Raw genomic sequence first — 15,241 nt, forward strand, 5'->3', positions numbered from 1 at the left:
AGTACAATTCATGATGAGATTTGGGTGGGGACACAGACCCAAAACATATCACTCCCTTTTCCTATGTCTCCTCTGTCTCACCCTCAATTTCCCTTCCTGCTGTTTTTTCTGTCTCCATGGCTGACTGAGAAATCTCTTTTGGCTGTAAGAGAGTTAGTAATAGGAAGAAGTGGGGTTTTAAGAGCAGAGTCCCTGCATTCAAGTTCTGGCCTCACTACTTGGCCCTTTGCTGTTAAATGCAATAGCACTTACCCTCCCTGCCACCTAGCACCTGGTACAGTGCCTGGCACAGTGTGGATGCTCGAGCAATGGACTGAACTGAGAGAAGTGGTGAGGAGCAAGGAAGACAAGAAAGCTATGGCTGTGACAGTGTTTTGTAGACTTTGGGAATAAAGATTCATTTCTATCATCTCCCACCCCTACAGTGAGGGGCAGGGCTGGCTCACTCCTGGAGCCTCCAGCTGGTAGGTATCCTGCAGGTGTCTGAAGGTGGGTTTGGCTAACAAACTATCCTCCTCATTTATACTGGCCCATGGTCAGGGCTTCAGGTGTTGCCGGCAGAGAAGCCCCCCAGATGCAGCACCTTGCTCCAGAAGTCAATCTGCTTGGCCCTGTGGGGGGACCAGGCTGCTCCCTCTGGGCCCCACTTCTTCTGCCTGGGTCTTGGCAGAGGCTTCTGTCCATGGCCTGGTGCTCTGTGTGTGACACCCCAGCCCACCTCAGCAGGATGCTGGAAGAATTCTTTAACCCCTCCCGGAAAACTGAAAAGAACATTTGCTGAGCACTGTCAGATGCCTTCCCCTAAGGGACAGGGGGTTTCTCCATTTGCCCTACAAAGAAACCGAAGCTCATGGAGGTTATGTGATTTTGTGAAGGTCACACAGCCAGAGCCAGAGCTCAAAATGGGGTCTCTCAGCTCCCAGCTTAGGGCTATTTATAAGACTGAGACACTTCTCTTTGGGATGGAGAAAGATGTTTGTAGCTTGAAGTGAACAAGGTGGAACTCTCATTCCATCACACCTTTTGGGAGTGAATGAGGCAGGCAAGTTGCTGGGGGAGGGTGGCAGGCTCCCCAGACTGGGAGGGAAGTCAAGAGTCAGAGTGGTGAGTGTTTCTTCAAGCATTTACCAAAGAGCCAGCCATTCGCTAGGCACAGGGGGAGCTAGAGGCAAGCCAGTTAGAAATGTGGTTAAGAACAACTGCTTTGTGAGAAGACAGAGCTGAGTTTCAGTCCCCTCTCACTGTGTGATTTTGGGCAAGTGACTCAATCTCTCTGAGCCTCAGTTTTCACCTCTATAGAGTAGAAGTTATAGCACCCACCTCATGAGGTAAAGCTCTTGGGAGAAAAGCTGGCACAGGGCAAGCCTGCTGTGAATGGTAGCTGTTATTTTCATTACTGTTATGCCCAGTAGGGGAGACATTAACTGACCGATAATTACCACACAGTGCAATGTGTGCCACGGCTGAGGGAAGAATCATGGAGACGGTGATGGCTAATTTGATGTGTCAACTTGACTAGGCTAAGAGATGCCCAGATTGCTGGTAAAACATTATTTCTGGTGTGTCTGTTTCCAGAAGAGATCAGCATTTAAAGCAGTAAACTGAGTAAAGAAATCTGCCCTCACCAGTGCAGGTAAGTATCTTTCAATCTGCTGAGGGCCTAATAGAACCAAAAGGCGGAGGAAGGGCAACTTTGCTGCCTGTGCTTGAGCTGGGACACCCACCTCCCCTTGCCCTCTGATATCAGAGCTCCTGGTACTGGAACTTATACTACTGACTTTCCTGGACCCCCAGCTTGCAGATGGAGGATTATTGAACTTCTCAGCCTTCATAATTGTGGAGCTAATCCCTCACAATAAATCTCTTCCTGTACATCTACATAAAGTCTATTGGTTCTGTTTCTCTTGGAACCTTGACTAATACAGGTACACAGAAGAGGGAAGGGGGAGAGGGGACTCATGAGCCAAGCCTTGAGGAGCAGCTGCCTTCTCCAAGTGTAGAAGTGGAAAGGAGTCCCGCCACACATGCTTGCATCTGCACATCCTCAGGCTCCTGTCATTGGGTGGGTGGGACAAATAGTTCTGTGACATCTGCCTGGGCTTGAGCTCAGTTCAGACCACTCAGAGTAGTTACTGCCCAGAGTTCTTGGGAGAATTCCAAGGCTGAAGGCGCTGTCTCCTTCCAACAGAAATGAGCCCATTCCAAACACTTAGGGCTTGGGTCTCAAGATGATCTCAAGAGCCTTCTCTTTATCTTCTTTCCTTCCTCCTGCTCCTTTTCTTCCTTCTGAAAGGGGCCCAAGGATCCCATAGACGGTTGTTTTTGGATAAACATAGAAATTGACCATTCTGCTGTTAAAGATTGAAATTTACATTTGTTTTATCTGAGCTCCTTCCTCAGGAAAGGACCTTCAGCCTTCTCACAAAAAGTATCGAAGAACTGAAACCAGGTGACTGCACTAGGTGCCTGACCCCTCATTCACCATGATTGCTTCCTTGCCCCTCCCAAGTTCCTGTTTTCTTACACATTGTTACATTTCTTGCCTGCTACACCAACCCCTGGTTTTAGTCAGTCAGGAAAATAGATTTGAGACTGAGCTTCCATCTCTTCAGCTGTAGCAGCTGATTAAAGGCTTCTTCCTTGGCAATACTTGTCTCAGTAATTGGCTTTCTGTGCAGCAAGCAGCAGGACCTAGACCAAACCCCTGGTGTTTTGGTAACACTTCCTTCTTCTCTCTCCCCTCCTCTTTTCTTCCTTCCTCCCCTCTTCCCTGTCTCCCTTCTTCCCTCTCTCCCTTCCTCCTTCCTCTCTCCCTCTCTCTCTCCTTCCCTCCCTTTATTTCTTCCCTCCCTTCCTGTATTTGTCATAAAGGTCAACAACCCCCAGTTATTTATTGCCAGAGACTGTTGAATCCTCCTAAAGAAGAGAACTATATTGGTAGATCAGACAACTCTAGAAAGGAATCACCAGGCCCAAAGGAAATCACAACTGGAGATTCCATAACATTTATAGCAAGGAGTGTCCTGGTGTCCAGTCACTAAATGCTTTCATTCTGGGTTTAAACAAAGATATGGAATTCACAGTCCAGACATTTCTGAAAACAGTACTGCCTCTCTGATGCCATGGAACACGGATCCAGTGATGTACTGCATCCTTGGAAACTTTTATTATGGAAATTTTGATATATACCCAGTTAGACAATAATACAGCAAATCACCCAGCTTCCACTGTTACTAATATTAGCCAATCTTGCTTCATCTCTCCCTCTTCCACATTTTTCTGCTGCTCAAGTACTTCAAAACAAATTCCAGACACAAGTAATCACTTCAGCCCACATTGCCAATGGATGACTTTGTTTGTTTGTTTGTTTTGAGACGAAGTCTCACTCTATCGCCCAGGCTGGAGTGCAGTGGCACAATCTCGGCTCACTGCAACCTCTGCTTGCCAGGTTCAAGTGATTCTCGTGCCTCAGCCTCCCCAGTAACTGGAACCACAGGCGTGCTCCACCACACCTGGCTAATTTTTGTATTTTTGGTAGAAACGGGGTTTCACCATGTTGGCCAGGCTGGTCTTGAACTCCTGACCTAAGGTGATCTGCCCACCCTGGCCTCTCAAAGTGCTGGGATTATAGGCATGAGCCACCACACCCAGCCTGTTTTTTACATACCACCATGCCATTTTCATACCTAACAAAAACAATTCCTTAAATAACTCAATGCCCTGTATTCAAAGTGTTCAGACTGTGTCAAAGATGTCTATTTGCAATTTGTTTGTAAGATGAGTATTCACAAATTTCCCGAATTTCCCCCTCCTTCCTGTCCCTGGCCCTTCTCAGCCTCAGGCAGGACAGAGGACTGTCTGCCTCCTGTCTGTTTTAGAGTATCCTTGGCCCCACTTGAGTCAGGCCTCCTATAGTGCAGCTCTTGTCTGCGTGTTCCTGCTCAAATCTCTCCAGGGATTCTCCAGGATTTCTCTCAACAATGAAGCTCCCAAACTTCATTCATTCACATACCACTTCCAGAACTTTTGCCACATCTATAACCACCTGTATTATTTATTACATATTTTAATATTTAAGGTTTTTGTTTGTTTTGAGACAGAGTCTCACTCTATCACCCAGGCTGGAGTGTAGTGGTACGATCTCGGCTCGCTGCAACCTCCACTTCCCAGGTTCAAGTGATTCTCCTGCCTCAGCCTCCCCAGTAGCTGGGATTACAAGCATGCACCACCACGCCCAGCTAATTTTTGTATTTTTACTAGAGACAGGGTTTCACCATGTTGGCCAGGCTGGTCTCAAACTCCTGACCTCAGGTAATCCACCTGCCTTGGCTTCCCAAAGTGCTGGGATTACAGGCGTGAGCCACTGCACCCAGGAATATTAAAAGTTTTAATATTACATTATAACTTTTTAACTCACATCTTAAAAAAAATTATTTTCTTTCTTAATAATAATAATTACTATTTTATCTTCAACTTTTATTTTAAGTTCAGGGGTACATGTGCAGGATGCGCAGGTTTGTTACATAAGTAAACGTGTGCCATGGTGGTTTGCTGCACAGATCATCCCATCACCTAGGTATTAAGCCCAGCATCCATTAGCTATTCTTCCTGATGCTCTCCCTCCCCCTGCCAACAAGCAAAATAATTTATTTTTAAAGGAAACTTTATGTTACTACCCAAGACAGAAACCCAGTATTATCTGCCATAAATTGAAAATAACTATTAAAAAAGACAAAAATAACAGGAAAGTGGAACAAGGTTATTATTACATTCTAATCAGATACCACTGTCTGCTGAAAATTAGAGTGTGTCTCCACAGATACATTCTAATACTTTATTAAAAGTGAGCATGGGCTCAAAATGGGCAAGGCATGTTAAAAACACATTAACAGTACACAGAGACTTTCTCCTAGATGTAATAGTCACCAATATGCAGTTTAAGTGAGCTAAGTTAATATAACAACCCAATAAGGTAGGTACGATTGCTATCCCCGTTTTATGGATGAGGAAACCAGAGCTCAGAGAGGTTAAGTAACTTTCTTGAGGTCAAACAGCTGGTAAGTCACAGTCAGGATTCAAATCCATGCTGTCTGGTTCCAGAGTCATAAACACCATGTTATTCTTAATCAGAAGGGCCCAGAGACGTTGAAAATGGAAATTCTTTCTGATTATGGGATTCAGTATTATTGGTACTAACTATGATTATCTCCTGAACCACCAGGAATTAGAGGGGCTGACTTGGGGACACCCACTCCTATGGAGTAACCTCTAAGTCCCTTTTTTTTTTTTTTTTTTTTGAGACGGAGTCTGGCTCTGTCACCCAGGCTGGAGTGCAGTGGCACAATCTTGGCTCACTGCAGACTCCACCCCCCGGGGTTCACGCCATTCTCCTGCCTCAGCCTCACGAGTAGCTGGGACTACAGGCGCCCACCACCTCGCCCAGCTAATTTTTTGTATTTTTAGTAGAGACGGGGTTTCACCGTGTTAGCCAGGATGCTCTCGATCTCCTGACACCATGATCCACCCACCTCGGCCTCCCAAAGTGCTGGGATTACAGGCGTGAGCCACCACGCCCGGCTGAGTCCCTTTCATAACCAACTCCTCCTGCCTCAGCTTCCCATCTCAGCTGGGACTACAGGTACATGCCACCATTCCAGGCTAATGTTTTTTGAATTTTTTGTAGAGGCAGCGTCTTGCTATGTTGCCCAGGATGGTCTTGAACTCTTGGCCAGAATCAATCCTTTTGCCTTGGCCTCCCAAAGTGTTGGGATTACAAGTGTGAGCCCCTGTACCCTGCCCCAGCCTCAGCCTCATGTTACTACCCCTCCACTCTCACCTCCTGCTCCAGAAGGTGGAGCCTTTTTAACTTGTTTAACTACGGGTGGCTCCTGTTCAGAGGTGACAGCATGCTGGCAGCCCTGGAAGCCCTCGCTCGCTCTTGGCGCCTCCTCGGCCTCCGCGCCCACTCTGGCCCCGCTTGAGGAGCCCTTCAGCCTGCCGCTGCACTGTGGGAGCCCCTTCCTGGGATGGCCGAGGCAGGAGCCGGCTCCTTCAGCCTGCAGGGAGGTGAGGCGGGAGAGGAATGGACGGGAACCGGGGCTGCACAGGAACCGGGGCTGCACGCAGCGCTTGCGGGCCAGCTAGAGTTCCGGATGGGCATGGGCTCGGCCGGCCCCTCACTTGGAGCGGCCCCGCCGGCCAGGGCAGTGAGGGGCTTAGCACCCGGGCCAGCAGCTGTGGAGGGTGCGCCGGGTCCCACAGCAGTGCCGGCCCACTGGCGCTGCGCTCGATTTCTCGCTGGGCCTTGCTGCCTCCCCGTGGGGCAGGGCTCGGGACCTGTAGTGCGCCATGCCTGAGCCTCCCGGCCCTGCCGTGGGCTCCTGTGCCGCCCGAGCCTCCTGGACGAGCGCCGCCCCCTGCTCCACGGCGCCTGGTCCCATCGACCGCCCAAGGGCTGAGGAGTGCGGGCGCACAGCACGGGACTGGCAGGCAGCTCCACCTGCGGCCCCGGTGCGGGAGCCACTGGGTGAAGCCAGCTGGGCTCCTGAGTCTAGTGGGGACTTGGAGAAACTTTATGTCTAGCTAAGGGATTGTAAATACACCCATCCGCACTCTGTATCTAGCTCAAGGTTTGTAAACACACCAATCAGCACCCTCTGTCTAGCTCAGGGTTTGTGGATGCACTAATCGGCACTCTGTATCTAGCTAATCTGGTGGGGACTTGGAGACTATGTCTAGCTAAGGGATTGTGAATACACCAATTGGCACTCTGTGTCTAGCTCAGGGTTTGTAAATGCACCAATCTGTGCTCTGTGTCTAGCTGATCTGGTGGGGACTTGGAGAACCTTTATGTCTAGCTAAGGGAGTATGACTACACCAATCAGTACTCTGTATCTAGCTAATCTAGTGGGGACGTGGAGAACTTCTGTGTCTAGCTCAGGGATTATAAAGGCACCAATCAGCACCCTGTCAAAACGGACCAATCGGCTCTCTGTAAAATGGACCAATCAGCAGGATGTGGGTGGGGCCAGGTAAGAGAATAAAAGCAGGCTGCCCAAGCCAGCAGTGCTAAGCTGCTTGGGACGGTTTCACGCTGTGGAAGCTTTGTTGTTTTGCTGTTTGGGTCAAGGCTGTTTATGTAGCTGCAACACTCACCACGAAGGTCTGCAGCCTGGTTCCTGAGGGCGGTATAGACCACGAACCCACCCGCAGGAACGAACAACTCCAGATGCGCCACTTTAAGAGCTGTAACACTCACCGCGAAGGTCTGCAGCTTCACTCCTGAGCCAGTGAGACCATAAACCCACCGGAAGGAGCAAACTCCAGACATGCCGTCTTTAAGAACTGTAACACTCACTGCGAGGGTTTGTGGCTTTATTCTTGAAGTCAGACCAAGAACCCACCGATTCCAGACACACTGTGGTCTCTGGCTGAGGGGCAACGATGGTCCTTAGTGTTCCCTTCTGCTCTTGAGTCTGTAATTCTATTTCCACAAGTTTTGCTTCCTGGACAAGATACAAGGGGTGTGGAGACAGGAGCTGCACCATATTCCTTTCTAAAACCTCCAGCTGTATGCTGGACACAAACTAGCCCCAGTAGGTCCTCAAGGTGAGACCAATTCTTTGACCTTCCTTCCCTCTTTAAGCCCAATAGTGCTGGGTGGTGAATTAGCCCTAGTTGTCCTGTTTTCACGTCTCCTTGGAGACCACCTTCTGGGGCCCCTAGCTCAGCAGTGGAGTTCAGAGGAGTCTTGCCCCAGGCCTTTGGCCCTCCTTGCCTCTTTGTTAAGTCCCATAGTGCTGGGTGGTGAATCAGCCCTAGTCGTCCTGTTTTCCCGTCCCCTTGGAGACCACCTTCTGGGGCCCCTGCTCAGCAGTGGAGTTCAGAGGAGTTTTGCCCATGCTGCTTTTGCCCTGTGAATGGAGAGCATTTCTATCTAGCCAGGCCTGTAGGGACCCAGGGCTCAGATAAACTCCCATCTGATGGGTACGTTACTTCATTTCTCTCTTCACCCCAATTCTCTAATCTGCAGGTAAAACAGACCCTAAGGACCTCAGAGCTCATACTTGACGGTAGAGAAGTGGGCCAAAGCTCCTGAACTGCTACTTGCTCTCATCTCTTCTATGGATGCCACAGTCCCCTGGGAAAGAGGACATCTCCCACCCTCACCGTGATTGTCTCCACTTGCTCTTCTCCAAGGAGAGCCTTTTCCCCACTGCTGTCCTGGAAGCCAAGGTTTTATTCCTGTTACCCATTGAATACATCTGCTGATTCTATTCCTTCCCCTATGAAAGCTAGTATCAGGGCTGACAGGAAGGCGATGAAAAAATTTGGTAACTGACTCCCCAACTTTTACCACTTAATCACTGTGACCTCAAGCAAGTTACTTAACCTCCCTGGCTTCAAGGTGTCCCACAAAACTCATTCTCTAGTAGCTGCTCCAGGGTAAGATCTTCCCTCACCTGGAGGAAAGTGCATATTTTCTGGACATAGAGTTCTTTCTGGAGACTGGCCCCTCCCCAGGAGCAGACATTTCTCTCCTTTGTCTGGCTTCAGGAAGCTCAACTAGAGCTGTGGCTGTGTGGTGAGCATCCACCCAGGATGAGAGGGGAGGAAAAGGGAGGACCTCTCGTTCCACAAGGTGGTCTGATCACTAGGCCGAGGGTCAGGAGATTGGGGTCCTGGTCCCACCTCTGCCCCCTAAACTCCTTGTGCATTTGTGGGAAAAGTCCTTTTACCCTTTAGATCTGTATTTCTGCATCTGTGAACTGTCCTCAAGAATGCCTGTTCAGCTGGCCTGTCAGAGTCCTGTGAACTAGACAAGAGAATGACTGTTCAGCATTGTCAAAGGGTGGCCCATGGACTGGAGAAAATATTTGCAAACCACATAGCTGACAAAAGGTTACTATCTGCTATATATAAATAACCCTTTTCTTTTTTTTGAGATGGAGTCTCGCTGTGTGGCCCAGGCTGGAGTGCAGTGGCACAATCTCGGCTCACTGCAAGCTCCGCCTCCCGGGTTCACACCATTCTCCTGCCTCAGCCCCCCGAGTAGCTGGGACTACAGGCGTCCGCCACCGCGCCCGGCTAATTTTTTGTATTTTTCGTAGAGACGGGGTTTCACCGTGTTAGCCAGGATGGTCTTGATCTCCTGACCTCGTGATCCGCCCGCCTCAGCCTCTCAAAGTGCTGGGATGACAGGCGTGAGCCACTGCGCCCGGCCCTGTATATGAATATTTATAGCAGTTTTATTAATAATAGACCCAAACTGGAAATAATCAGATGCCCCTCACTGGGTAAGTGGCCAACGAACAGTTGCCTATCCACACCATAGAATCTGAACATCCACACTACTCTGCAATAACAAGGAACAAGCTGGCTGGGCACAGTGGCTCATGCCTGTAATCCCAGCACTTTGGGAGACTGAAGTGGGAGGATTGCTTGAGCCCAGGAGCTTAAGACCAGCCTGAACAACATGGCAAAACCCTCTTTCTACTAAAAAAAACTAGGCACAGGTGGTGCACATCTGCAATCCCAGCTACTCAGTAATCTAAGGTGGGAGAATCGCTTGAACCCGGGAGTTGGAGGTTGCAGTGAGCAGAGATGGTGCCCATTGCACTTCCGCCTGGACAACAGTGCAAGACCATGTCTCAGAAAGAGGCTGGGCACAGTGGTTCATGCCTATAATCCCAGCACTTTGGGAGGCCGAGGTGGGCAGATGACGAGGTCAGGAGATCGAGACCATTCTGATTAACATGGTAAACCCAGTCTTTACTAAAAACAAAAAATTAGCTGGGCGTGGTGGTGGGTGCCTGTAGTCCCAGCTCCTCGGGAGGCTGAGGCAGGAGAATGGCGTGAACCCAGGAGGTGGGGAGCTTGGAGTGAGCCGAGATCGCGCCACTGCACTCCAGCCTGGGCAACAGAGGGAGACTCCGTCTCAAAAAAAACAAAAAAAACCAGCCATTTTTCTTTAGAACCCAAAGCGACCATTTAGTGGACCTTCTTGTCTGTCTTCAAACAGATCTCCAGCGATGGTTTGTTTGTATTGCTGCCCTCCAGTGATTGTCAAACTGGGTTCTCTGGCACCCCTGGGCTCTTCGTTGGCACCCCAAGGGCTGCCTGCAAGGCCAAGGTGATGCTGGGCTGGTGTTCCCATCGACAGCCCATGGCTTCTACTTCAACCAGAAAAAAAACAATCCACTTTGATCAGATAAGATTTCTTAAATTTTATTTGTCAAAAGGATTTTTCTGCTTAAAACAGTTAAGATTGTTGAGTACAAATCACTAGTTTTGCACAAATCAGAATGAGCTAGGATTGACTTTTCCTCTACTCCCTCTTTATTTTTTTTAAAAATTTAACTTCAATAATAAAATTTAAAAAAAAATTAACTTTAGGCCAGGCACAGTGGCTCATGCCTGTAATCCCAGCACTTTAGGAGGCCAAGGGAGGTGGATTACTTGAGGTCAGGAGTTCAAGACCAGACTGGCCAACATGGCAATACCCTGTCTCTACTAAAAATACAAAAATTAGCCAGGCATGGTGGCAGGTGCCTATAATCCCAGCTACTCAGGAGGCTGAGGCAGGAGAATTGCTTGAACCTGGGAGGCGGAGGTTGCAGTGAGCCGAGATCGTGCCACTGCACTCCACCCTGGGCAATAGAGTGAGACTCTGTCGCAAAAAAAAAAAAAAAAAAAAAAAAAAACTTAAAATATGTAAACCTGCCTCCTGGGTTTAACTTTAAATTAATTTTAACTCTAAATTTAACTTTAGTCCTTGCCTTTTAAAGTAGGCGCAGGGACACACGCATGAGGGTTAGGAGAGCCCTCAGGATAACCAGATCCAACTTTCTGCCTTCAGCCAAGGCAAGCTTTCATTATGCCCATTTTACAGGTGAAACAACTGAAGCCCGGAGGCCCAGGGTGAGTAAGGCTTAATCTAGTTTAGGAATCTTTTAAGCTCCATCTCAAATGGCATCAGCTACAGCCACTGTTTCTCTAAGACCATAGATTGCAAGGATTCCAGCGTGGACCAGAAGCTAACACTTCAAACATGGATTTAAGTGGCACATGCAGGAGCTTCCAAATCTGTGAGTTAACTTGGAGTTTCTCCATGAAGGGATAGAAAGAGTCCCAGGTTTCAAGTCAGGGAGAATCCAGTGAAAATCCTGACTCAGCCACTTCCCAGCCATATGACCTTGAGCACATCATTTAACCTTTCTGAACCTCATTTTTCTCATCCATGAAATGAGCACAATACTCTCCAATTTAGAGTTGATTTAATAGGTGCTTTAAGATGACTAAGACAGGTGCTGCCCTCACAGACATCTTTCTGGTGACTAAATAAAAATTCATGTAGCCGGGCACGGCAGCTCATACCTGTAATACCAACACTTTGGGAGGCTGAGGTGGGTGGATTATTTGAGGTCAGGAGTTCAAGACTCAGCCTGGGAGTGAGGCACCCACCACCATGCCCAGCTAATTTTTTGTTTTTAGTAAAGACTGGGTTTACCATGTTAATCAGAATGGTCTCGATCTCCTGACCTCGTCATCTGCCCACCTCGGCCTCCCAAAGTGCTGGGATTATAGGCATGAACCACTGTGCCCAGCCTCTTTCTGAGACATGGTCTTGCACTGTTGTCCAGGCGGAAGTGCAATGAGTCTTTAGTGAGACCCCCGTCTCTACTAAAAATACAAAAATTAGCCGGATATGGTGGGTGCCTGTAATCCCAGCTGCTTGGGAGGCTGAGGCAGGATAATCACTTGAACCTGGGAGACGGAGGCTGCAGTGAGCCGAAGTCACACCACTGTACTTCAGCCTGGGTGACAGAGTGAGACTGTCTCAAAAAAATAAAATTAAAATTAAAAAAATAAACCTCATGTAAAGAACCAGGCTCCTGGGTGCTCATAGTAGGTAAACATTCTTTTCTGCATACACCTACAGGGCATAATTCTCAGACCTAGGGAGTCACTGGGGAGTTCCAATCAGCCTGAAGGATCCCACAGCCTCATCACAAGAACACCAAGGTATAGCAGGGGCTGACGTGTGCCAGGTGCTGCCTTGACCACTTTATACAAATATTCTCACCATGGATAGGGGCTGTGTCTCCCCATTTTTATGGATGGGGAGACTGAGGCTGAGCTGTCTAACTTGTCTCCAGAACACCGATGCCTGCTGAGTCAGGCAGGCCCCCGCTTGCAGTTCTGGAAGCTGGATGCCATGCTCAGCTGCTGAGCTGGCTCCCGCGGGGCTGTCAGCTGTGCTCACAGGACTGTAGGAGGTTGTCCTATGAATCACCCCCTACACACAGGGCAATGAGGTCACCTCAGGATGGAGCTGAGCTGGGGCCTGCCTTACACTTCTGGCAGCTCTATCATGTCCCCTGAGATCTGCCCACGGCAAAGAGGTAGGAAACGCCCTGAGGTTCATCCATCCTGTACCAGGTACACACACAACCAGATGCTGTAGGAGGTGTAGAGAGGGAAACTAAGGCTCAGGGAGGGAAGTACCTGAACTTGGGAGTAGGAGGCAAACAGAAGGTAGTGAATAGTTTTTTTTGGAGCACCTACTATGTGCCAGGCATTTAAACCTTTTTTTTTTCTGAGACAGAGTCTCACTCTGTCGCCCAGGCTAGAGTGCAGTGGCGCAATCTTGGCTCACTGCAAGCTCTGCCTCTCAGGTTCACGCCATTCTCCTGCCTCAGCCTCCCGAGTAGCTGGGACTACAGGTGCCCGCCACCATGCCCCGCTAATTTTTTGTATTTTTAATAGAGACAGGGGTTTCACTGTGTTAGCCAAGATGGTCTCTATCTCTTGACCTCGTGATCCACCTGCCTCAGCCTCCCGAAGTGCTGGGATTACAGGCGCGAGCCACCGCGCCCAACCGCATTTAAACTTTTAAGTGGCAGGAAACATCACCTAGTCGAGTGGGGCTTGTTTAAATACAGATTCTAGGTCCCACTCCTGGAGTTTCTGATTCAGGCCCAGGATGGGGTCTGAGAATTTGCATTTCTAAAAGGTTTCCAGGGGATGCTGTAGCAGCTGGTCCAGGGACTATATTTTGAAAATATCTAGTTCAACCTCCTTTCCTCTGCTTAATGGTGGTCCTTAATTTTCTTCTTACATACCTCCAGAGACAGAGAACTCACTGTCTATTCAGTCAGCCTATTTCATGTTTGGATAGATCTTACTTTGAAGATATGAGTGTGTGCTTATGCTGAACTGAACACTCACTCTGTAGGCTCTCCCCTGTGGCCTCTGGACCACAATGGTCTCATTAGAAAGGAGCAATTGGAGAAGACAGACTTACAATTAGACCTGGGGTCCCCCTCACCCTCACAGTACTCCAGCCTCTGCCAGTTCTACCTCTAAATCAGCACCATCCAATATAGAAGTTCTGTAGCTACTGAAAACTTAAAGTCTAAAAAAATTTTCAGTAACTATGTTAAAAAATAGTAAAATGAAGCAGGTGAAACTAATTTTAATAATATATTCCCGACCAGGTGCGGTGGCTCATGCCTATAATCCCAGCACTTTGGGAGCCCGGGACTGGAGAATCACTTGAGCCCAGGAGTTCAAGACCAGCCTGGGCAACACAGCAGACCCTTTCTCTACCAAACATTTTAAAAAATAAAAGTTAGCCGGGCATGGTGGTGCACAGCTATAGTCCCAGCTACTGGGGAGGCTGAGATAGGAGGATCACTCGAGCCCATTTCAAGGTTACCATGAGCTATGATTGTACCACTGTACTCCAGCCTGGGCAAGAGAACAAGATCCTGTCTCTAGAAAATAATAATAATATATCCAAATATCATTTTAATAGATAATCGATACAAAAATTATTAATGAGCTATTATACATATATGTGTTGTATATATACATATATTTTTCATACCAAGTCTTTAACTCTAGTGTTATTTTACACTCACAGCACATCTCAATCCTGATCAGCCATGTGTCAAGGGCTCCATAACGACATGTGGATGGTGGCTACTGTTTTGGACAGCGGAGCTATAAACTTCCCACGACCCTCTCCCTAGTCCCCATCTCCCCTGCATGGCTCATGCTCACCCAGATGCTGGATCCTCACAGCTTCTCCACCAGTCCACAATGCAGCAGCCAAATCCTTATCTTTTTTTTCTTTTTTTTTTTTTTTTTTTTTTTGAGATGAGATCTCACTCTCTTGCTATGGTTGGAGTGCAGTGGTGTGATCTCTGCTCACTGAAACCTCCACCTCCCAGGCTCAAGTGATCCTCCCACCCCAGCCTCCCAAGTAGCTGGGACCACAGGCATGCACCACCACACCCAGCTAATTTTTTGTATTTTCAGTAGAGATGGAGTTTCACCATGTTGGCCAGGCTCGTCTTGAACTCCTAGACTCAAGTGATTCACCTGCCTCAGCCTCCCAAAGTGCTGGGATTATAGGCATGAGCCACGGTGTGTCTGGAATTGATGGGTTCTTGGTCTCACTGACTTCAAGAATGAAGCCGAGGACCCTCACAGTGAGTGTTACAGCTCTTAAGGTGGCACATCTGGAGTTGTTCGTTCCTCCTGGTGGGCTCGTGGGGTCTCACTGGCTTCAGGAGTGAAGCTGCAGACCTTCGCAGTGAGTGTTACAGCTCATAAAAGCAGTGTGGACCCAAAGAGTGAGCAGTAGCAAGATTTATTGCAAAGAGTGAAAGAACAAAGCATCCACAGCATGGAAGGGGACCCTCAGCAGGTTGCCGCTGCTGGCTCGGGCAGCCTGCTTTTATTCTCTTATCTGGCCCCACCCCTGTCCTGCTGATTGGTAGAGCAGAGTGGTCTGTTCTGACAGGGCGCTGATTGGTGCATTTACCATCCCTGAGCTAGACATAAAAGTTCTCCACGTCCCCATCAGATCAGTTAGATACAGAGTATCGACACAAAGGTTCTCCAAGGCCCCACCCGGGCAGCTAGATACAGAGTGCTGATTGGTGCACTCGCAAACCCTGAGCTAGACACAGGGTGCTGATTGGTGTGTCTGCAAACCTTGAGCTAGATACAGAGTGCCGACTGGTGTATTTACAATCCTTGAGCTAGACATAAAGGTTCTCCAAGGCCCCACCAGAGCAGCTAGATACAGAGTGTCGATTGGTGCATCCACAAACCTCGAGCTAGACACAGGGTGCTGATTGGTGTGTTTACAATCCCTGAGCTAGACATAAAGGTTCTCCACATCTCCACCAGACTCAGGAGCCCAGCTGGCTTCACCCAGTGGATCCTG

General features: G+C 48.6%; 1 protein-coding gene across 1 annotated transcript in view; it reads left to right on the forward strand.

Moving 5' to 3' along the window:
• The first annotated feature begins 5,859 nt into the window (after positions 1-5,859).
• Positions 5,860-15,241, forward strand: part of TMEM40 (transmembrane protein 40) — a 40,867-nt gene continuing 31,485 nt past the window's right edge. Inside the window, exon 1 of the mRNA XM_003265001.4 lies at positions 5,860-6,066. Within this exon, the coding sequence (XP_003265049.2) occupies positions 6,027-6,066 (40 nt within the window). The 5' untranslated portion in view covers positions 5,860-6,026. The remainder of the gene's footprint in view (positions 6,067-15,241) is intronic.

This window comes from Nomascus leucogenys, chromosome 21 (genome assembly GCF_006542625.1).
Source record: "Nomascus leucogenys isolate Asia chromosome 21, Asia_NLE_v1, whole genome shotgun sequence".
In the NCBI taxonomy this organism is placed as follows: Eukaryota; Metazoa; Chordata; class Mammalia; order Primates; family Hylobatidae; genus Nomascus; species Nomascus leucogenys.